This window comes from Ochotona princeps, chromosome 1 (genome assembly GCF_030435755.1).
Source record: "Ochotona princeps isolate mOchPri1 chromosome 1, mOchPri1.hap1, whole genome shotgun sequence".
Lineage (NCBI taxonomy): Eukaryota > Metazoa > Chordata > Mammalia > Lagomorpha > Ochotonidae > Ochotona > Ochotona princeps.
The window spans coordinates 106,067,950-106,089,853 of record NC_080832.1 but is presented as its reverse complement, the minus strand read 5'-3'; the positions used below and the strand labels follow the sequence as shown (position 1 = coordinate 106,089,853).

The 21,904-nt window shown below is 53.0% G+C and overlaps 2 protein-coding genes across 2 annotated transcripts; one reads left to right on the top strand and one right to left on the bottom strand.

Annotated features, from left to right (window-relative positions):
- The first annotated feature begins 461 nt into the window (after window positions 1-461).
- On the top strand, window positions 462-5,658 carry GUCA1A (guanylate cyclase activator 1A). The gene is made up of 4 exons (XM_004590364.2): window positions 462-668; window positions 4,061-4,210; window positions 5,046-5,139; window positions 5,366-5,658. Exons 1-4 carry the CDS (start codon window positions 468-470, stop codon window positions 5,524-5,526), a joined length of 606 nt encoding a protein of 201 aa, XP_004590421.1. The 5' UTR covers window positions 462-467; the 3' UTR covers window positions 5,527-5,658.
- A 4,764-nt stretch (window positions 5,659-10,422) lies between these two features.
- On the bottom strand, window positions 10,423-18,013 carry GUCA1B (guanylate cyclase activator 1B). Its single transcript, XM_004590365.2, has 4 exons — window positions 17,498-18,013; window positions 13,143-13,292; window positions 12,253-12,370; window positions 10,423-11,524 (listed from the first exon to the last, which is right to left on the bottom strand). The coding sequence occupies exons 1-4, from the start codon at window positions 17,702-17,704 to the stop codon at window positions 11,397-11,399; spliced, it is 603 nt and encodes a 200-aa protein (XP_004590422.1). The 5' UTR covers window positions 17,705-18,013; the 3' UTR covers window positions 10,423-11,396.
- Between the last annotated feature and the right edge of the window lie 3,891 nt (window positions 18,014-21,904).

Here is a 21,904-nt window from a genome sequence, read left to right as displayed (position 1 = left end):
CCCATATCTAGAGCCCTGCAGAGGATCCAATTGCATCTCAGTGCAGACAACAGGGCCCAAGGACGTGGTGAACCTCCTCAAAGCGGGAGAGGTTGAAGGATTAGAGTAGCCCCTGGCTGGCCACCCACTATGCCTTGGTAAGAAGGGATTAGGTGATTGCAAACTGGGTAAGAACATCCTCTTGCTTGCGACTGTAATCCCCTGGCCTCTGCTTCTGGAGCTTTGTTCTATTTTTACCCCAGCTCCCCAGGGTGCAGTGGTGAGTTGGGGTTTGGGGGCAGCTTTTAACACTGGCTCTCTTCCACTGTCTCCTATCAGATTCTTGCCCTGCTCTGCTCAGCCTTGCAAGAGCCAAGCCTGTGAGAGGAGGGCCTGGTTTGAGAAGGGGCCGCCCAGGTGCTGCCCTGAGGCAGGGAATAGGAACTGCCAGGCTAGGGGGCATCTGCCTCCTCCTGCAGCCCCAGGAGATGGGCAACGTGGTGGAAGGCAAGTCCGTGGAGGAGCTGAGCAGCACTGAGTGCCACCAGTGGTACAAGAAATTCATGACCGAGTGCCCCTCTGGGCAGCTCACCCTCTACGAGTTCCGCCAGTTCTTTGGCCTCAAGAACCTGAGTCCAACGGCTAGCCAGTATGTGCAGCAGATGTTTGAAACTTTTGACTTCAACAAGGTACATGGGCACTGGGAAAGCGGGGAGTCTGGCCAGCTTGCAGGGGGTGGTGGAGAAGAGCAGAGATGTTCGCTGGAGCTGTGACTTCCTGTGTATAATCATTTATTTAGGAGGAAAACTTGCAATGTTAGGGGTTCAGTTTATGTGACATTTGTTAGGCACCTGCCAGGAGGCAGGCCATGGGGACTCAGAAATGGATCAGACTCTGGCCCTGCCCCTCTCCCCTTTCGGAGGCTGACTCTAGCATGGTTTCCTCTGTCCCAGGCACCACACACTTCAGCTGCTTCCAAAATGAGTGTGAGCCTGGCCAAGGTAGGCATTGAGCACTTAATATGTGCTATGCTGTTTGCGGTGCTTTGGCAAAGATCTCTGGGGCTCGTTGGAACCAACCAGAGAGAGTCAGTGGATGAGGCTGCAGCCCTGGCCGGGCTGGGGAAGGTAGCCCGTTACCTGGGTCACCGTGACATTCTGTGGATGCTAAGACTGGGGACAGGCAGAGCTGCTTGGGCCACTGGGAACACCAGGAGCTTTTCCAGTGCATGTGATCAAAGGTGTCCATCTCCCCGCGTAAGCGAGATCTAGCTGGCTTGGGTAGGCCCTCATTGTTTCATCAGTAAATCTTCTCACTTGTCAAGATGCAGTGAGAGAATGCAAGCCCACAAACCCTGCCCCACTGCTGGTGCCCATCCCTGCCATCCCCTCCTGTGAAAGGTGCCCAGGGGAAGCTCCGCTCCCATGCAGATGGTCCAGAGGCCATGGGAGGTGGCCACCCCCCCACCCTTGTCCCAGGAAAGCTGGGCCCAGTGGCTATTTAAGACACACTAATTCTGGAGCCAAGGGACTCAAGCTGATTATCAGCTTGGAGCTCTAGCCTCAAGGGCAGTGGCCTCAGGCCACTCCTGAAGGGGACAGGGGGCACAAGGGAGCAGGAGACCAGGAGACAGGTTCCCACAGGCCCTGGAAGAAGCGATCACCCCTGTACAGGAGCAGGGAGTCCTCAGCAGAGCGCCCCTACCCCCGATCCACAGGACTTGTCTTCTCTAGGTGATTACACACCTGCTGCACGACCCCTACCTCCCACTCTAGCATCACACATAGGATGCCAGGGAGAGTCGGACTCTTGGCCTTGGACTTGCCTAACTTGAGAGCCATTGGTTTGCCATCTCTGTCCCTTTTGTCTTTTGTAAGAACCACCTGTTCAATCCCCAAACCTCAGCCCTTTTTTTCCATTGGAAGTAAGATAGGGGTTGACACTGTGGCACACCTGTTGCTTACAGCGTCTGCATCCCCGATCAGAGTGCCTGGTCCGAGTTCCAGTTACTCCATTTCCCATCTAGCTATCTGCTAAAGCATCCCCTGGGAGACAGCAGGCAATGACTCAAGTACTCGGGCATGCCACTTACATGGGACATCTGGGATTGAATTCCTAGTTTTGGCCTGACCTAGCCTTGGTGTGCTGTTGTGGCCTTTCAGGGAGTAATTCATTCTCTCTCTCTCTCTCTCCTCTCTCTGTTATTCTGCTATTCAAACAAACAAATAAATATTTTTAAAATAAAAAGTAAACTAACCTCAAATTTTGATCCCCTCTGGCCTCCTCGATTCTGCTACACAGAGCCCTGTTTTGGAGTCTTTGTGCACCTGGCACCTTGCTCCCCTCAGAATTCTGCTTGACTCACACCTTCCCTGGCATCGCTCACTCCACCCACTCTGATGTCCAAGCACGAACTTTAATTAGAACAGGGGCTGACCTCCGTGCCTGTGCTTTCCACCACTCCTCTTCCTCCCAAAGCACCTCCCATCTTCTTTATTTTTTAAGATTTATTTTTATTTTAATTGCAAAGTCAAATATACAGAGAGAGGAGGAGAGAAGAGAGGAAGCTTTTCCATCTGATGATTCACTCCCCGAGTGATCACAACAGCCAGTACTGAGCCAATCCAAAGCCAGTAGCCAGGAGCTCTTCTGGGTCTCCCATGCGGGTGCAGGGTCCCAAGGCTTTGGGCCATCCTCAACTGCTTTCCCAGGCCACAAGCAGGGAGCTGGATGGGAAGTGGAGCTGCCAGGATTAGAACTGGCGCACATATGAGATTCTGGAGTGTTCAAGGCGAGAACTTTAGGCACTAGGCCACCACACTGGGCCCTATTTTTTTTTTTTTAAGATTTATTTATTTTGACCAGAAAAGCAGATTTAGAGAGAGGAGACACAGAAAGAAAGATCTTCCATCTGCTGGTGAACTCCCCAAATGGCCACAATGGGGAGCTGAACCAATCCAAAGCCAGGAGCCAGGAGCTTCTTCTGGGTCTCCTACACCGATGCAGGGTCCCAAGGCCTTGGGCCATCCTTGACTGCTTTCCCAGGCCACTAGCAGGGAGCTGGATGGGAAGTGGGGTCACCAGGATTAGAACTACCTCAGATGAGAAAATAGAGGCCGCCCTTTGTCCCAGGTCTTACAGCAGCCAGGATTCAAACCGATGCCCCTGACACTACGAGGTCAGGGTTTCTAACTTGCTGAGTCTTTTTCTTTTTTTTAAGATTTATTTATTTTTATTGGAAAGTCAGATATACAGAGAGGAAGATCTTCCGTTTTCTGGTTCACTCCCCAAGTGACCATAACGGCCGGTGCTGTGCCGATCCAAAGCCAGCAGCCAGGAGCCTCCTCCAGGTCTCCCACGCGGGTGCAGGGTCCCAAGGCTTTGGGCCGTCCTGGGACTGCTTTCCCAGGCCACAAGCAGGGAGCTGGATGGGAAGTGGAGCTGCCGGAATTAGAACACGAGTCCAAATGGGATCCCGGCGGCGTTCAAGGCGAGGACTTTAGCCGCTAGGTCACCGCGCCGGGCCCATTTGCTGAGTCTTGAATCCTACAGCTCAAGTCCCAATCTGGGAGGAAATGCCCCACATGTGTCCCTACCCCCAGCCTTGTGCCCTGACAGGGCGCCTGTTCCCCCTCCCACCCCAGCACCTGTCTTCTCTTGACTGCAGAGGGGCGGGGCTGGTGTAGGGGCGGGGCCTTGCGTGAAGGGCGTGGTCCTGTCTGGGCGTGACCCTGGTGAGAAGGTCTTGGTTGAAACACGCCGTGGGGCGTGGCTTGATGAGAAGGGCGTGTCCGGGTGGGTGGGGCCTGAGAGGGAGGGCGTGCCCTGTTGGTCGTGACCTGGTGGGAAGGGCATGCCCTGGTGGGCGGGACTTAATGGGTAGGGCGTGGTCGGGGCTGTGTGGAGCCCTACTGGTGGGATGGGGCCTGGAGGGAAGGGCGTGGTCCAGGAGGGTCTGGCCTCGATCGGGAGGGCGTGGCCTGGGCGGAAGGGCGTGTCTCCGTGGGTGGGGCCTGACATGGAGGGCGTGGTCTGCGTGGCCGGCGTCTGCGCGCATTCAGGCTCGTGGCCCCTCGTGCAGGATGGCTTCATCGACTTCATGGAGTACGTGGCGGCGCTCAGTCTGGTGCTGAAGGGGAAGGTGGAGCACAAGCTGCGCTGGTACTTCAAGCTCTACGACGTCGACGGCAATGGGTGCATCGACCGCGACGAGCTGCTCACCATCATCCGGGTAACGCCAGGTGCCGAGGGCCGGGCAGGGGCAGCAGCAGCCCGGAGGGACTGGGAGCTGACCGGAGCCGCAGCCTCAGGGTTGGGAGAGGATTGGGGCTGAGGGGCTGAGTGTCGGGAGGTGGCCCGGGCCACGTCCCTCTCCGTCTGAGGCCTCAGTGTCCTCACGGTACCAGTGGACCGGACTCTTGAGGCCCTGCCTAAGGCCGGGGCGCTGCTCCACTTGGTTTCTTCTCTCACTGTCCCCTTAGTTTATAAAACTGGGGCCCCTTAGCTGTTTATTTGAAAGGCAGAGAGAAGGAGAGAGAGGGAGAGGTCTTCCATCTACTTGTTGACTCCTCAAATGGCTGCAATAGCTCAAGCTGAGCAGAGCTGATCCAAAGCCAAGAGCCAGGAGCCTCTTCTGGGTCTTCCATGTGGATGCAGGGAATCAAGGCTTTGGTCCGTCCTCAACTGCTTTCCCAGGCCACAAACAGGGAGCTGGATTAGAAATGGAGCAGCCGGCACTAGAACTGGTGCCCATATAGGATGCTAACACTGCAGGTGGATGATTTGCTTATTGAACCATTGTGCCAGCCTGAGAGAGCTAGCTTCCATCCTCTGGCTCACTACCTACGTATCCACAACAGCCAAGCCTGTGTCAGGCCAAAAGCGTGACACTCTATATGGGTCTCCCATGTCGCTGTCACTCTTGGCTCCCTATCAAATTAGCAGGAAGCTGGGTGGGAGGGCCTTGCTGGGCTCTGCTGGGAGATGTGGGTGTCCCCGGCCGGGTCTTTGCCTCTGTACCCAGAGTCTGTTGGGGCCACTCACTCATGCCTCTTCTGCCCTCCCAGGCCATTCGAACCATTAACCCCTGGAGCGACTCCACCATGACTGCCGAGGAGTTCACAGACACCGTGTTCTCCAAGATTGACGTCAATGGGGATGGTGAGGGACCTAGGAGGGGCTCACCAGGGGAGGCTGCCCACGGATATGGGGCTCCCAGGGGGTGGGGCGGTGGGGAAGAGGCACCAAGATCCTTTGCTTGTCACCTCTTCCGTCTGCCCCTGGACGCTGGCCCCACAGCCCACATCCCCCAGCATGGACTCCGTCCTTGCCTCCCACAAGCCCGGCTCTGGGTCCTCCTTGCCACGTCTCCCTTTCTCTCCACCAGGGGAGCTGTCCCTGGAGGAGTTCATGGAGGGTGTACAGAAGGACCGGATGCTGCTGGACACGCTGACGCGCAGCCTGGACCTCACCCGCATTGTGCGCAGGCTCCAGAATGGGGAGCAGGAAGAGGAGGCTGGCGAAGGGGCAGCCGAGGCTGCTGCCTGAGCCATCCACCCCAGCTGTTTCTGTGCTGGGCTCGGAGCAGTGTGCTAGCACCTGGTGTCACTGGTGTTCTTGTCTTATTCCCACGTAGAATCCACCGACCAAGAAGGCTCGGCTTCCCTCCTTGCAGAGCATGGTGGCGTCCAGAGCCAGGCCTGGGGAAAGGTCACCTCTGGGTGACTTGGGAGGCAGGGACGGGCTCCATGTTCAGCATTCCTGTGGCCTCCTGCTCCTCCCATACCCCTGCCGGCCTCTCTCCCACCTTCCCCACTGGGCAGTGCAGTCCCCAGTCTTCTGGACGTGTGACTGTGAGGCAGGACTGGGCTTTCCCAGGGCTCCCTGGGTAGTCTTACAGAGGCTGTGTCCATAGTCTCAGTGCCGGCACTGCACCCCCGTCCCTCAAGACAGCACTGTAGCCCACGTATGTGTTTATGCTGATCCAGTCCTCTCTTGTGAGCACCTGTTGTGAACTAATGCTCAGTGTAAGACATATGAAGAAGATGGCTTCTTCCTCCAGGACCTCATAGGCCAATGAGGAGAGCCACAACCAAGCATGTCATAATAAAATATGCCAGGGAAGTGGTTTCTATAGGAGACACCTGTAGACTTGGAGACAGCATCGCAGCAATAACTCAATTCAACTTTGGATGTGAAAGAGGGGTTGAGGGCTGCATGTAAATGTGGTGTGTGAGAGGCTGGGGGTGCATCTGTGTGATGCGTGTGGGGCACCCAGGTGTAAACTGGGAATATCCCTTAGGGTTTCAGTTTCATACAATGTGAAACAATACGGGTTGCCATAGCCAATATGTACATGCATACTTATAGATGATGTTTACATAGTTGATCAGGGTGGGAAGGATCCAGGGTTAGGGAAAAGTGGGTGTGATCATTGCTTCCAAGCTTTCTATTTCTTCCCTTTTCTGAGGGGAGGGGAGAGATAAGGGGATAGGCCATACCCAGTCTCCCTACCATCCTGGTACCCGAGGATGGGGAAAGGCCACCCGATATCAACCCAGGATCACAGTGGTGCATGTTCCAAAGCTTCTGCCCAGGTGGATGCGATAGTTTCAAAATGCTGTTGATCTTGCTGATCTATGGATGAGGAATCCTTCCAATGTCCATTGGCTGACACCATCTACCTTATAGTCTCCAATCATCCAGCTATTTGCTGTCATTATTTGGCTGGGGTAGTTGTCCATATGTTCTGTTCTCCATTCTTTGCTATGGTACCAGATGTCCTCTGCAGTCCCCAATGAGCTACCATGTCCTCCATGTGCACCATAGTCTGTCGTCCAGCAATTCATCCTCGGCACTGGGAGGACCAGTTCTGCTAGGTGGGTTCATGGACCTGAAGCAAGCAACCTGAGCCATGCCAGACCCCCACTCTTGGGGCTCATGGATCCAGCAACCACCTCACAGGCAGGCCCATGGCCCCTGGCCATGCAACCCGGGACCTACTGGACCTCACACCCCCAGGGCTCATGGACCCGGCCCCCACCACACAGGTGGACTGGGTGACCTGGACAGGAGACCCAGGCTCCTCCAGGCTTCCCACCCCTGGGGCTCACGGATCCAGCATCTACCATAAAAGTGGGCCCAAGGCCCCGGGCCATGCAACTCAGGGCCTCCTGGACCCTTCACACCTGGGGCTCACTGACCTGACACCCACCATGTAGGTGGGCCCTAGAACCTGAGCCAGGAGACTCAGGGCCCTCCAGACCCCTCATCGGACCCAACAACCACCACCTCCTGAATGACATGGTTCATCTTCCTTGGCATCCACCAGTGGGTACTTCTGCCTTGTTTGAGCCAACCTGCCCCCAATTCAGCTTGTGATGGTTGGTGCTGCAGCCTAGCCTTTCCCAGGAAGCCTCCAGTCCCGGCTTGAGTGTGAATTGACTGGTGATGTGGCCTGACTCCTTCCTTTCCTTCCCCGCACTCCATCCTGATTCTCAAATCTGCAAGTGGATATTATGAACTGGCCTGGACTGGCCCACCCCCTGACCTAACCTACATGTATACCAATGGTGCTGTAACCTGGTCTGGTTTGGGCTGCTCTTTTTGCCTTGGTTCTTGTACATACCTGCAGGGCCTGCAACCTGACAGTTCACCAAAACTGCTCTATCCAGTCTCCTCCTAGTGGCAGATCTTGCACAGACTGGTGGGTCTCTGGCCCAGGCTGACTTTGTCTACCTGTTGTCCTGGCAGGAATGATATCCTTGCCCAATTGGCCCATACCCTTTCTCATTCTTACTGTTGGGTGTTGCAGCCCATCCACACCTGGTCATACCCAGACACAGCTCCCACATGGTTCAGTGGGAGCTGAGACCTAATCCAACCCACTATACACTCACCCTCTCACAATTACCAGTGGGTGCTGGAGTCTAGCCCAGCCTGGTCCTTCCCAGACCCAGGCCACACCTGTGCTGAGGGAGATTACAGCCGTGTTCAGCTCAGGTCAGTGCACTGATTCTGGCATTCACGTTCACCGATGGAAATTCCAACCCATCTGGGACATCCCCTTAGCTCCCAACCAAGCCTATTCCCAGCCACAGTTCTTGTGCATGCCAACAGAGATTGCTGTTCCCCATGGGTGAGCCCACATATTGCCTTGCAGATTCTACCCCCAGACCTGATTCACTCACATATTCGTCGACTTCATGGTTCAGCCTCACAGAACCTGTTCCCTTTTCTGAATCTCTCTGGTGGGTTCCATGTTGTAGCCCTTCAAGTAGAGTGGCCTCACCATGGAAGTTCCAGAGAAGTCATTTCTCACCCGGACCTGACCCTAAGGTCCTTGCCAATGCGCACCTGTGCCATCTCTCAGACTCCCTGTAAACCCACACCCTCAAGATCCCAGAGATCCAAGCACTGAACCTGACCGGGCCCAGGTCCCTCCACAAACACATGCAGCTGGGAGGGCCAAGCAACTGTGCCTCTAGGTCAAATTCACCTGGGCTCCTCCTACCAAGATGGCAGGGGTGGGCGGAGCCTGGGTCCCACACCTGCCCCAAACTGCCCAAGATCTCCCTACAGTGTAATCACTGTGGAGGGAGAAATCTCTTGGGCCTAGACAAGTCCAGGATTGTCCTACGGCCTGGCAGCAGTGGTCAGGGTAGGGCTCCAAGCATTGAGCCTAACCTGACCCAGGTCTCCCCAGTAGCCACCACAAGGCTAGGAGCCACCATAACCATGTTTAGGAAACATCTCCTATGGCCCCAAAAAGACAAAACACAACTCTGTTAATCCATAGGGATGGAGCATTTAGCCTAGTGTTTAAGAAATCCTTATCCCACCTTGAAGTCCCTGGGTTCAATCCCCAGCTCTGGTTCCTGCCTCTAACTTCCTGCTAATAGTGCTGGGAGACCTGGATTGGGTCCCTGGCTCCCAGCTTTGGTCCTGGGCCCTACCTCAGCCCTTGTGGGCACTTGGCAAATGAACCAGTAGCTGGGAGCTCTCTGTCTCATGAAATAACACATTAAAAAAAAATAGTTGGCAATGCTATTAAGCAGATAGGGATGGAATGTCTGGGTGACACTATAGACCTGAATCATGACAGATGACCAGCCATGGTGTGTGTGTGTGTGTTTGCGCACCTGCATACATTCAAATGCTGTGGGGGTGGGTGCTTGCTCAAGTTTGTGTCACCCAAAGAGTGAGAGCAGGTGGGTGGTATTGTGAGAAGCTCCGTTTATGTAAGAGAAAGCTGTAGTTTTTTAAATGCTTATTGAATTTTTAAAAAGATTTATTAATTTTTGATTGAAAAGTCAGATTTACAGAGGAGAGACAGAGAGAAAGATCTTCCATCCACTGGCTCACTCCCCAAGTGGCTGCAACAGCCAGAGCTGTGCCCATCTGAAGCCAGGAGCCAGGAGCTTCTTCCAGGTCTCCCACATAGGTGCAGGGTCGCAAGGCTTTGGGCCATCCTCCTCTGTTTTCCCAGGCCACAAGTAGGGAGATGGATGGGAGGTGGCGCAGCTGGGACATGAACTGGCACTCATATGGGATCCCAGTGTATGCAAAGCAAGGATTTAGCCACTATGCTGTCATGCCAGGCCCAGAAAGCTGTATTTTGTTGTTATTTGTTTCAGAAGAGATCCCACAATTCCTTCACCTTTCCCCTGCTTGGGACTTGGGATGTCACAGGCATGTGACTCATTGAGAGTGGGCAGTGACCTGGCCAGCCCTCGTCCAACTTGAGTCCCTCTTGCTGCTATGATATCTGATATTGCCTGGAAAGTAGGGCACTTGGCAATGGGTGGGCCCCACCACCCTAAATCTTTGTATCCCCCAACTTGAAGAGCACCCGCCTGCAACATGTACTCCACAGAGCACTAACAACTGTTCTAGCTTCTGCTCTTGAATGCTAGTGGCCTGGCTGTCACAGGAACCTGGGAGCGACTCAGGCTGGGACATTGGTCACTGTCTTCTCAGATGCTGTCTCCTCTGCATTGGTCTCCTTGTAGTGCTGTCTGTGGGGGGACTGGCAACCATGTGGGAGGGCAGGGAGTGAAGCACCACGTCAGAGGGCACATCTCTGGGTGTGTTCTGCTCACCCCCTCCTGTCCCTCACTAGAACCACCCCATAAAGAGAAGCTGGCTCACGCCCAAGCAGCAGGCACGGAGGGAAGGTGGGAAGCTGTACCGTGGGCAGACACAGCTCATGCACCTGCTGTCTGAAGGAGCCTGCAGATCAGGGCTGGGAGCACATTCCCACGGGGGCCCACTCCCTGTCTTGTTCCCGGGCCACCTGCCCAATCTGGTTATGTGTGACCCTTACATGGATTACCATTCATTTTTTCCTTCCACGGTTTTTATTTCTCAACTTGACTTCCAAAGGAAAACCTGGCATGATGCTCCCACGATACACCCTGGCTGCAAAACCCCAGGTGCAGTAGTTGAACTTTATTTGTCATACATGGACCGGAAGGACCTAGCTACTCAGCTGCAGCACATGTCTTCCCAGGGCTCACAAGGATCACACTAGTTCTTCCCCACCTGCTCCCAGGGGCAGGCAGGACCCCCAGTTCCCCAGCTACATTTCAGCCATAGCACTTCCCTCCTAATCTTGTCTCAGTATTGCAATCATGCCTAAGAGTTGGGGAAACAACAGAACTCGATGACATTAAAAAAATGTTCATCTGCACACTGCTTGTGTGACCCAGCCCGCTCACTGCACAGGTGAGGGGAACAGAGGTTTGGGAGGGGAAGGCCGTCAGGGACAAAGCCTGACCCAGAACCTACGGCCCAGCTCTCCCCAAGGAATGGAGGACAGCTTCCTTCAGCCTTTAAGGAGACGTGAGTTTATGGCTGGGAACCATAGAGGGTCCGTGCAGGAATGGGAGCCTGGGGTGGAGGTGGGGAGAGGTTGGAGGACAGCAGGAGCTAGGCAAGCAGCACTGGGCACAGCGGGCCACTCCCAGGGAAATAAGATGACATTCTTCCCCTTGTTATGAGCCCTGGATCCTAAGGGTTATGTCCTTATTAACCCTTGCCCCACTCCCACTGGCTCTGGTGGCAACACCTGCCAGACCCTTTCTCCTACAGTCTTGAGTGCCAGCCCATGGTGTAGGCATTTATCGCTGATTTTGCCTCTTGATTGGCCTCTGCTTCCAACTGAGAGCCCCCTCTCCCCAGACTCCTGGGGACATCCCCCCATTCCCTCCTCCTGTCAGGCACAGCTCTGTCAGAAGTAGCTAATGGGGGCCGAGAAGAGAGCCCCTATTCCCTTCAAGTCCCAGCAACTCCTCCACTTTCTAACCCCGTAGCTCTTCCCACTCAACCTGACCTACTTAGCCCCACACAGGGGAGAGCCTGGTTACGCTGAAATCTTGGGAGAGCTTGGGGGGACTGTGGAGAGGGTGAGGGACCCCTCAGAACATGGCACTTTTCCGCCTCTGCTGAGAGATCCAGCCTCCAGGGTTCACATCCATGTGCAACATCTTCATCACCCACTTGTCCCGACGCACACCTTCGATGAACTCGTTCAGAGACAGCTGACCTGCGGGGAGCAGGTGGGGTGCAGAGGGTTGGGTCCAGGTGAGGGTGGTGGAGGGAGGAATGGAGGCTGGGACCTGCAGGAGGAACCCTGTCTCCTAGGATGTGCCCACGGTCCTTAGACAAAGCAAGCTGCAGTCTCAGGTCCCAAGCTGGCGTCCTCCAGGAGGCTCCTGGAAACCTAGAGCAGTTTAATGTCTGCAGAGTGAATGATGTTTTTTCGCTTCTGCCTGTGGTGCCTCTAACATGCTGTATGGAGCCGAGAGCCCTTCTGTACATGGCCAAAGCTAGCTCACTCCCTGTGGAACCCTGGGGCTAGACATTGAGAACTATAGGACAGACACCCCAACTACCCTAAGAAGAGGCCCCGCTCTGCCTGGCACTCATCCTACTGGCTTCTAGGACCAGCCCTGATTCCCACTCTCCAGGAGAGAAACAAGAGCAGGCCAAGAATTCAAAAGGATCCTGCAGGCCTGCCCGACTCCCAGGCTTTCATTCTTTCTACTGCACCTGCTGACCTACTGTGGCAGCTCCTGTGGAAGGTTGGGTCAATCCTGCAAACTTCATGTGATCCTGCCACCCTCCATCATTTTATGTTATCCTCTAGGATACCAGTCATTGGGGGGGAGGGAGAGGGCCTGAGGACACATGGCTGGAGAGTAGGGGTGCAGGAGAGTGAGCAGCCCTCCCCACCTCACCAGCCCTGCCCTCTTACCATCCCCGGCCTCTTACCATCCCCGTTCTCATCCACCAGGAGGAAGATCCTGTCCACGACCTCCTCGGGCGTGAGCAGCTGGCCTTGGTCCTCCTGCAGATCCACCCGGCAGGCTTTCTTCAGCCTGTAAATCGACTGTGGAGACAACTCGGATGTGTGGACTGCCCCCCCCCACAGCCCCCAGTACCACCTCCCCTCGCTGGCAGAAAGCTGGTCTGTTCTAAGGCTGAGTGATGGAGAAAAAGAGGGAGACAGAGAAATCCTTGACCCACTGGTTCACTTCCTTAATGTCTGAAATGGCCAGAGCTGAGCTGGGCTGAGCTCCAGGAGCAAGAAACTCCTTCTAGGGCTCCCACATGAATGACAGGGACCCAAAGACGTGGGCCATCTCTCGGTGCCTTCCTAACCACATTAATAGGAATCTGGGTCGGAAGTGGAACAGCTGGGGCTTGAATCACCACTCATGTGGGATGTCAAGGTCATAGGTAGTACCTTAATCCACTGTGCCCCTCTTCAATTTACTTTTTTTTTTTATTATACTCTTCTGTTTTTTCCTAATTGAGATTTTTCATAGGTCATTGATTTTCCAGTCTTTCTTATTTTCTCATGTTTATGTTTCTTTGCAAGGCCAGCTTTAGCTGTGTTCCATGTTCCGATTATTGGTGTGTGTAAGAGTGTGTTATCTCTTTGACTCATGCAATATTTAGAAGGGTACAGCCCAGACAGAACAGGTTTTCTGGGTTGCTACTGTAGCTGACTTCCCACCTTGTCTAACATGACCTCTCCCCGCCCCTCAGCCCAGGAAATGCCCCTGCCAGCTGCCTCTCTAACACCCCACCCCAGGGGTCGTGCTCCGCACCCCATGTGCACAGGGATCCCAGGGCTGCTACCACAGACAGACGCGGACCTGCACGATGTCGAGCAGCTCCAGGCGGTCGATGCAGCCGTTGCGGTCCTTGTCGTAGATCTTGAAGGTCCACTTCAGCTTGTGCTCCAGGGTACCCCTCAACACCAGGTTCAGGGCTGCCACATATTCCAGGAAGTCAATGGTGTTGTCCTGTGTGGGATGTGGCTGCTGATGAGGCTGCTCCAGCCACAGCCCCTCCTGCCTGGGATTCAGGTGCAAGCCCTGTCCATGCCTGCCACTGGGGCAGCCTCTGCACCTTCACTCAGGTTTTTCTTGGCCTCAAGGTGAGGTTTTTTTTGGGGGGGGGGTTGCTTTCTTATCCGTTATGTTCACCAATCCCCTCCATCCTCCAAGGCTTAGCATGAGGGCCCCCCTTCTCCAGCAAGCCTTCTTTCTTGGACCACTTAATCCACAGCTTTCTTAGCCCCACACCACCCTCATCTGTAGCACCTGCTGTCTATTCTACACACAGTGGGACTTGCTCTGGCAAATCACATTATGTCCCTTAGAGGAAAGGGAGGGGTTGGCATTGCTTGCATTTCTCCCCCATGCCCAGCCCAGTGTCACTCATGCCCAGTTGGGTCCCATATCATGTAGTCAATGATTAAATGGTGGACTTGAACTGAATTTGGGTCTCAGGAGGTTCTGAAAGAAGATCAGAAAGCAAGGTAGTTTAGTGGGTAGGATATTGGGCATTTGCTGTTGTTGTTTCTGTAATTTTCTGTTACACAATGAACACATGTATTTTTTTTGTTGCACCCCTGGTAACTTCTTTAGGGTAAAGTCTTAGTTATGGTTGTGTATTCTTTCACAATTATTTATTTACTTGAAAAGCAGAAAGAGAGAGAGTGGGCTCTTCCGTCTGCAGGTTCATTGCTCAAATGGCCACAATGGCCAGGGTTGGGGCAGGCTGCCACTGCAAGTGGTAGCTTAACCTGCTTGTCCCACAACATCAGTCCCCATAGTTATCACTTACAAAACTTACTAAAAGCAATCTTGTTTTGCTTTTTTTAGTTACAGAGAGGAAGAGAAAGAGAGAGGAGAGAGAACTCCCATCTTCGGCTTATTCTCCAAATGATTGCAATGGCCAGAACTAAGCCTGATCAAAATTGGAAGCCAGAACTCAATTCAGGTCCTCCCTGTAAGGGACAGGGACCCACTAACTTGAGCCATCAAGGCTGCTTCCTAGAGTCTACACTGGTGGAAAGCTTGAGGAAGGAGCTGGAGAGCAGCTGGGACTTGAACCAAGGTACACAGCGGTTGAGTGAGCCGAAGCTGAACGGCCACCCCTGGTTTTGTTCTTGGTGTGAACTGAGCATGAAAATGCAGTCCTTGCTTCACAGATGAGGACCCTGAGCCTCAGCAGTGTCCACTACCTCTTAGCCAGCAGTGGCTGAGCTTCTCAGCTGCCCACATCTCTGGCTCACTGGGGAGGAAAACTTGCATTCTCCATGTGAGGAGCATCTCTGCCAAGCACGTGAGCCTGGGGTGCAGGAGTGAGTGTCCAGGGGAAAGCGAGAAAAGCCAACATTGAGGACAAATCTCCTCTCCGTCTTTGGCCAGAACCTCTTGTCTTACAGTGTTCTCTCCCAACAGGATTCTGTCTTCACAGTAACCCCTGTGTGGTATGAGGCACACCTTAGTGCGGTTACTTCCCTTCCTGACAAGGCATCCCACCTCGCAGTTCCGGCACACACCCCGGATCATGACTGGGAAAGTTGCCAGTAAGACTAATCCCAGCCCAGGGCATGGGCCCTTGTCAGGTCCAATTACGCAGGAAGAATGGAAACGCCTCTGCCCACTGAGGCAGGGCCTGGGCACTGGGGCATCATCTGCAGCAGACCGGAGGTGAGTTACGTAAGAATTGCAAAGGACCTGTGGCCTCCCTCAGCCTCCCTGTTCTTGCATCCCAGGGCGACCACCAGAGGGAAGAGGGCTGCAAGGGGGAGACAAGGCATTCCTCCCGCTGCCACCAGTGAACCCCCATTTCCATCGCCTCAGGTTCTGATACGTGAGTTAGACCTGTGAACACTGTATTTGCTCAAGAAATCTCCCACTGACTATCTAAAACCGGAGCTCCCTGGCTAAAGACTGCAGCAAGATGGAGAACAGAGTTAGCCCTGGTCTGAGAACTTATAGACAATTCTTTCCTACATTTGAACACCGGTCCACAAATCCCTGAGTGAGAGAACCCTCAGAGGTGCCACAGTCTGAGGAGCAGCAGGATACTTGGTCCCTAGGTCTGTCCCTACAGGACATGGCTGCTGGAGAAAACAGCCACTTCACGGCAGGGTTCCTGGCAGAGATCTCCTGAACCCCATGTGGAAGCTGACCACGTCACAGACAGGCTGACCTGCCATCATGTCCATGGTGACCTGAAGCATACAGCAGTGACCCTTTGGCCTGTGATGGGAGGAGGAGAGAACCTCGCCAGAAGTGTGAAAACTTGAGTTTTCCTCATGAGGAAACACTGCACAGACTCACATAGTGGAGTTGGGGTGGGGGAGCATCCTACAAGATCACTGAGCTGCTACCTTGCGAAGTGTCAAGGTCATGCAAGACTTAAGAAAAGCTGTGGCTGGGCCCGGCGGTGTGGCCTAATGGCTAAAGTCCTTGCCTTGAAAGCCCCGGGATCCCATATGGGCGCCGGTTCTAATCCTGGCAGCTCCACTTCCCATCCAGCTCCCTGCTTGTGGACTGGGAAAGCAGTTGAGGACGGCCCAAAGCTTTGGGACCCTGCACCCGCGTGGGAGACCTGGAAGAGGTTCCTGGTTCCCTCCATCGGATTGGCACACACCGGCCTGTTGTGGCTCACTTGGGGAGTGAAAAACATCGGATGGAAGATCTTCCTCTCTGTCTCTCCTCCTCTCTGTATATCTGGCTTTCCAATAACAATAATAAAATCTTTAAAAAAAAAAAAGAAAGAAAAGCTGTGGCTAAGGATTCTATACTAAAGGAGACTAGACAAGTGAAGGTGATTCCTGATCAAACAGAAAAATAAGAAGAAATCTATGAAATACACCCATGGGGAATAGCTTTCACACGTCACAGTAAACAAGGTGCCGGCTGTGTGTGTTGGTTTGACTTAATCACCCCGTATGGTATATGTGTCGCAAAACACCAGCCCATATACATTACTATGTGTCAACCAAAACTCATATTGATTCAAAAAGCACATTGTTGGGACAGCCAACTAAATCTGAACACGATTGTCACTTAGGTAATAGAATTTTGATCAATGTTAAAATTCTTGATTTAATAATTGCACTCAAAGTCATGTTATCATTCTTAGAGAAAATACACATTGAGCTATTTAGGGGTGAAAAACACGGTGTCTGCCACTTTCTCTTATGAGAAATACACGTACATTTGTATTTTATGTACGCATGTTGTGTATGGTGTCTATGTGTACACAACACGCGATAATGTGTGTATATGTGCAGAGAGAATGATACGGTACTTGAGATACATTGTACAAGAGGGCTACTACTTGGACTGTTCTTGGTTTTTGTAAACGCAGAATCATCAAAATCGAAAAATCTTTAAGGCACGGAAGAAGCTCTTTGCTCCCAGCTTTGGTTCAGCTCAGCTCTGGCTGTATGAACCAGTGGTTGGAAGACCTTTCTCTACATATCCCTCTCTGTGTAAAATCTGCCTTTCAAATGAAAATAAATCATTTTTTAAGGCAACTGACTACTATTACATGCTGATTTAGAAGAAGAGAGAAGTTATTCAGGGAAATTACATCCAAGGGTTTAGTAATCCCCTTTGGATCTTGGATCTGTATTGCTTTGGAGTTTTAGATGAATATAGGGCAGTCTCACATATTGATGATAGTGGAACTTGCCACTTATGACCTGATAATGTATGTCCTGATAATTTAGTTACTTCTTTTGATGTTCAGTACTTCAAAAAATCACTTTCTCTCTCTCTCTCTTTTTGGTGATAGGCAGAGAGATCCCATCAACTGACTCACTCTTCAAATGCTCATACAGGTCTAGACTGAGTCAGGCTGGAGGTGGAGCTGGCAGCTCAATCCAGGTCTCCCGTGTGAGTGTGCCAGGAATTCAGTTACTTGAGTCATTACCGCTATCACCTAGGGTTTGCCTTAGCAGGAAGCTGGAGTTAGGAGACAGAACTGGGCACTGGAGCCAGGCCCTCTGATGTGGGATGTGGGCATCTCCACTGCTAGGTGAAACACCAGCCCCTATTTCCCACTAAACCCATCCCTACTTCCCAACCACCTCTGGGCAAGAGAGTTCCTTCTGGGGACAGGGAGCTCACCCAAGATGGCTAAGAAAGCGAAGGGCACCAGGCAACACTGTCCACCATCCCTCCCCTCCAGGGTGCCTTACCCCGTTCTTGTCGAAAGCTCGGAACATGCCCTCTATGTACTGAGTGGCTTCCTCATTGCCTGAGACTTTGAAGAAATGTTTGAATTCGTGCATGAAGAGGGTGCCACTGGGACACTCGACCACAAATTTCTTGTACCACTCCTGGAGCTCAGCCACATCCATCTCGCCGACCTCCTCCGTCTCCTCCCAGCTGAACTGCTGCCCCATCTTGGCCCTGAGGGACGTCAGCGACCAGAGTCTGTGCTGCCAGGCCTCTGCTGACCGATAGCTTAGGCCTGGGTCCTCGAGTTCCTTTCCCCTTCTTGACCAGTGTTTTCCTCACCTCCAGACAAGACAGACGTGATTGGTAGCAGGGGTGGGGCCGGAGTAGCTTAGCCATCCTAAGACCATTAGAAGATTCCCATGGCACGTCTGACTCTAGGCCAGCTAAGCTCCCTCCAGCCTCCTCCCTCTACTCAGCCTTACCAACCAAACACCCCAACCCTGCCTCTTTACCCTTCTGCAGAGGCTGAGGAGGGAGGGGGCAAGAAAGTGAGAGGTAGGCAGAGTGTGCGTGTGCGTGCGTGTGTGTGTGTATTGGGGGAGGTGGGGAGAGTTGGGACCTGCCAATGAGGCTCCAGAGAGCCCACCCTGGAGACACAGGTGGCTGTGAAGTGCAGGCTGCTGCTGGTCCTGGCCTTGCCTGCCCACGTGACCCCATGAACAGTGGTAGACCCAGAGCCTGGGGAACGGTACAGTCCTCAGGGCAGTGTCTGAGGCTTCCTTCCAGGCTACACCCCAGAGCTGCATGGTTGCTCCTTTTCCAAGCTAAAATACAAGTTGGCCTCCAACCTTCGCCTGACACCTGGAGGTGATGTTTTCCTCTCTGGCATGAGGGCCAGGGAGCAGAGCCTGTGGCATCTTTACAGGATCTTATTTCTGTGCTAAGGGTCATGCACACACAGTCTGGATCACGTGCAGGCAGACTCATGCTATTCTCATGTCCTATAAAATGACACACGGAGGGAGGGAGTGTGCAGCACTGCGGTGTAGTGCAAACAGCTGCTGCCTGTGGTGCTGGCATCCCACAGCTGCTCCACTTCCAATCCAGCTCCTTGCTAATCGCCTGCGAAAGTAGCACAGGATGGTCTAAGTTCTTGGGACCTTGCACATTGCGTGGGAGACCCAGAAGAAGTTCCTGGTTCCCAAGTTTTCAGACTGGCCCAGCTCCAGCCATTGTAGTCATTTGGGAAGTGAATCAACAAATGGAAGAATTTTCTCTGTATCTCTCCCTCTCTCTGTAATTCTGCCTTTCAGATAAATAAATCTTTTAAAAGTGACAATGTTTTTAAAGTCCAAGAAACCAGAAATCTCCAGAAGATTTTATGGACAAATATTTCCTTAGACTCTTGTAATCTGGTCTTTGGCACCAATGTTGTGGTGCAGGAGGTCGAGTTGCCCAAGACACCAGCATCCCACACAGTTTGAGTCCCAGCTGTGTCACTTCCCATCCAGCTCCCTGCTAATGCACCTGGGAAAACAGCAGAAGATGGCCCAAGTGCTTGGGGCCCTGTACTTGCATGGAAGACCCAGAAGAAACTCTGGGCTCCAGGCTTCAGCTGGCCCAGCCCTGGCTGTTGCAGCCATTTGAGGATTGAACCAGCACATGGAAGCTCTCTCTCTGTAACTGTACCTTTCAAATAAATAAATAAATTCAAAACAAACAGAAAGAGAAAGGCAAGAAGGGAATCTGTCCTTAGCTTCAGGGCTGGCACTGCCTTTGCCCTGCTCCGCCTCCAGCCCACTGCCTTAAGGCAGCCCTGGTCCCTAAGGACTCTTTCCAGCCCCTCCCACCGTGGGGATGCTGCTGGCTCTGCCCTCCTTTCCAGGACAGATGGGTTTTCCTCTCACATTCCTCCAGACTCAGAGGGCAGGCCTAGTGCCCTCCTCACTCCTTCCTGTCTCCAAAACCAGGCCCCCTTCCACCCCTTTATTTACTCTTCATTGCCAGCCCGGGCAGGTGATGGGGCCACTGGTCTCCACTGGTCTTGAAGCAATGTCTTAGCGGATGTTCAAGAAGTGACTCAACCCACATTCAGCTTCAGCTGCACCCCAAGAGCATTTTATCACCCCTCATTGGCCTCCTGCTCACTTGTGGTCTAGGGGGCCAACACCTGCAGCTTCTGGAGCTGGACAGAAATCCAGATTCCTGACCCGGCATGATGGTTCAGTGGCTAAATCCTTGCCTTGAATGCACCAGCATCCCCTATGGGTCTCAGTTCATACTTCCCTCCCTGCGTCCTGCTTGTGGCCTGGGAAAGCCGAAGAGGACGGCCCAAAGCCTTGGGACCCTGCCCCGTGTGGGAGACCCGGAAGAGGCTCCTGGCTTCCATTCCACTCAGCTCGGCGTTGTGGTTATTTGGGGAGTAAAAGTGCAGACCGAAATCTTTATCTCTGTATTCCCCCTCTGTAAATCTCTTTCCAATTATAAATAAATGAATCCTAAAAAAAAAAAAAAAAAAAGCAATCCAGATTCTGGGGCCCAGGACGATGACGCAATTGCTTACTCCTCCCCTTGCAAGCGCTGGGATTCAATATGGGTGCTGTTTCTTGCCTGGGCTGCTTCACTTCCTATCCAGCTCCCTGCTTACACCCTGAGAAAGTAGCAGAGGCCTGGGACCCTGAACTTGCATGGAAGACCTAGAATAAGCTCCCAGACTCAGATCGGTTCAGCTCCAAGTGGTGTGGCCATTTAGAGTGAATCAGCAGATAGAAGATCTTTTTTTTTTTAATATTTATTTTTATTGCAAAGTCAGATATACAGAAAGGAGGAGAGAGGAGGAGACAGAGAGGAAGATCTTCCGTCCGATGATTCACTCCCCAAGTGACTGCAATGGCCGGCGCTGTGCCAATCCTAAGCCAGGAGCCAGGAACCTCCTCCAGGTCTCCCACACGGGTGCAGGGTCCCAAGACTTTGGGCCATCCTCGACTGATTTCCCCAGGCCACAAGCAGGGAGCTGGATGGGAAGTGGAGCTGCCGGGATTAGAACCGGCGCCCATATGGGATCCCAGGGCTTTCAAGGCGAGGACTTTAGCCGCTAGGCCACTGCGCTGGGCCTGGAAGTTTTTTCTGTCTCTCCTTCTCTCTGTAAATCTGCCTTTCCAATAAAAATAAATAGAAAAAAGAAAGAAATGCATATTCCCAGGCCCCAGACCTACTGCACAGGGAACTGTGGGTATGGGGTCTTCCAGGCGCTTCCAACAAATCCCAAAGCTGTTGAGAAATCCTTGCCCCAGAGCCGTCAAATGTCTCACCTATACCCTTTCTTCAGCTCATTTACTCTAACACATTCTCTCTGATAATTCTCCAATGCGGTTGAGAATTCCAGCCTGTGGATGTAGTGTTTTTCTAAACTTCCATTTGCTTATTTGAGAGGCAGAGTGAGACTAGCGAAAAGAGTTCCAATTTGCTGATTTCCTCCTCAAAGGACTGTGATGGCTGGGGTTGGGTCAGGGCTGATGCCAGGAGCTGGGATCTGCCAGGTGGGCAGTGAGGACTGGACTACCTGAGCCATCACCTGCTGCCTTCCAGGTGGGCATCAGCAGAACGCTGGAGTCAGCAAGGGGGCCAGGATGTGAACCCTATGGGATGCGGGCAGCCCAAGCAGTGTCCTACCTGCTGTACTAAAAGCCCTACCCCAATGTGTTGTTTAAAAATCTGCCACCTTGTTCACATCCTTCTTCCTCTCTATCCTTCTCCCACTCCCAGCACTCTCACCATGGCCTTGACTTCTGTGTCTTGTTCTTCATGTGCATCCAGTGTTCTCTGTCCTTGCCTGGGAGTCAACAACTGAAGTTGCCAGTCCTGCAACATGTGCTCTGGGGTTGGAGCACATGTCCACGTGATTTTTCCCTGAGGTAGGAATCAAGTACAGCTGTCTAGTGAAGGAACCTCTCATGAACTCCCACCTAGGAGATCCTCGGACCTGACTTTGACGTGTGCCAGCTGGTCTAAGTGGCCTGGCCCAGCCTGCCCCAAGCCCTGGCTCTCACACAGACTGGCCTAAGAACTCCTACCATTTCTGTGCCCACACCTGGCTTACACGCACACCAGTGGGTGCTACAACCTAGGCCACTCCAACCCAGCCCTAGTCACGGTGATCCTGAGGAACTCCTATCAGGTCCAAACCATGGGCACAGTGTGACTGAAAATTTAACAAATCTGTAACAGCTAACTTAAAAAAAGATTTATTTGAAGAGTAGAGTTGCAGACAAGGCAGGGGCAGGGAGAGACAGAGAAAAAAGATTTCTTCCATCCACTGGTTCACTCCCTAAAGGGTCACAACAGTTAGATTGGAGGCAGACTAAAGCCAGGGGCCCAGCACTCCATGGGAGTCCAAGCGCAGTGTCCACCCAAGTGGGGCCATG

Excerpts from the sequence above, each read along its gene's own strand:
- GUCA1A (XM_004590364.2), top strand. The coding sequence starts at position 468 with ATGGGCAACGTGGTGGAAGGCAAGTCCGTGGAGGAGCTGAGCAGCACT. Across the intron at positions 669-4,060 it reads AAACTTTTGACTTCAACAAG|GATGGCTTCATCGACTTCAT; the intron begins GTACATGGGCAC and ends CCCCTCGTGCAG. Across the intron at positions 5,140-5,365 it reads GATTGACGTCAATGGGGATG|GGGAGCTGTCCCTGGAGGAG; the intron begins GTGAGGGACCTA and ends TCTCTCCACCAG.
- GUCA1B (XM_004590365.2), bottom strand. The coding sequence starts at position 17,704 with ATGGGGCAGCAGTTCAGCTGGGAGGAGACGGAGGAGGTCGGCGAGATG. Across the intron at positions 12,371-13,142 it reads AGCTGCTCGACATCGTGCAG|TCGATTTACAGGCTGAAGAA; the intron begins GTCCGCGTCTGT and ends TTGTCTCCACAG. Across the intron at positions 11,525-12,252 it reads GGTGGATGAGAACGGGGATG|GTCAGCTGTCTCTGAACGAG; the intron begins GTAAGAGGCCGG and ends TGCTCCCCGCAG.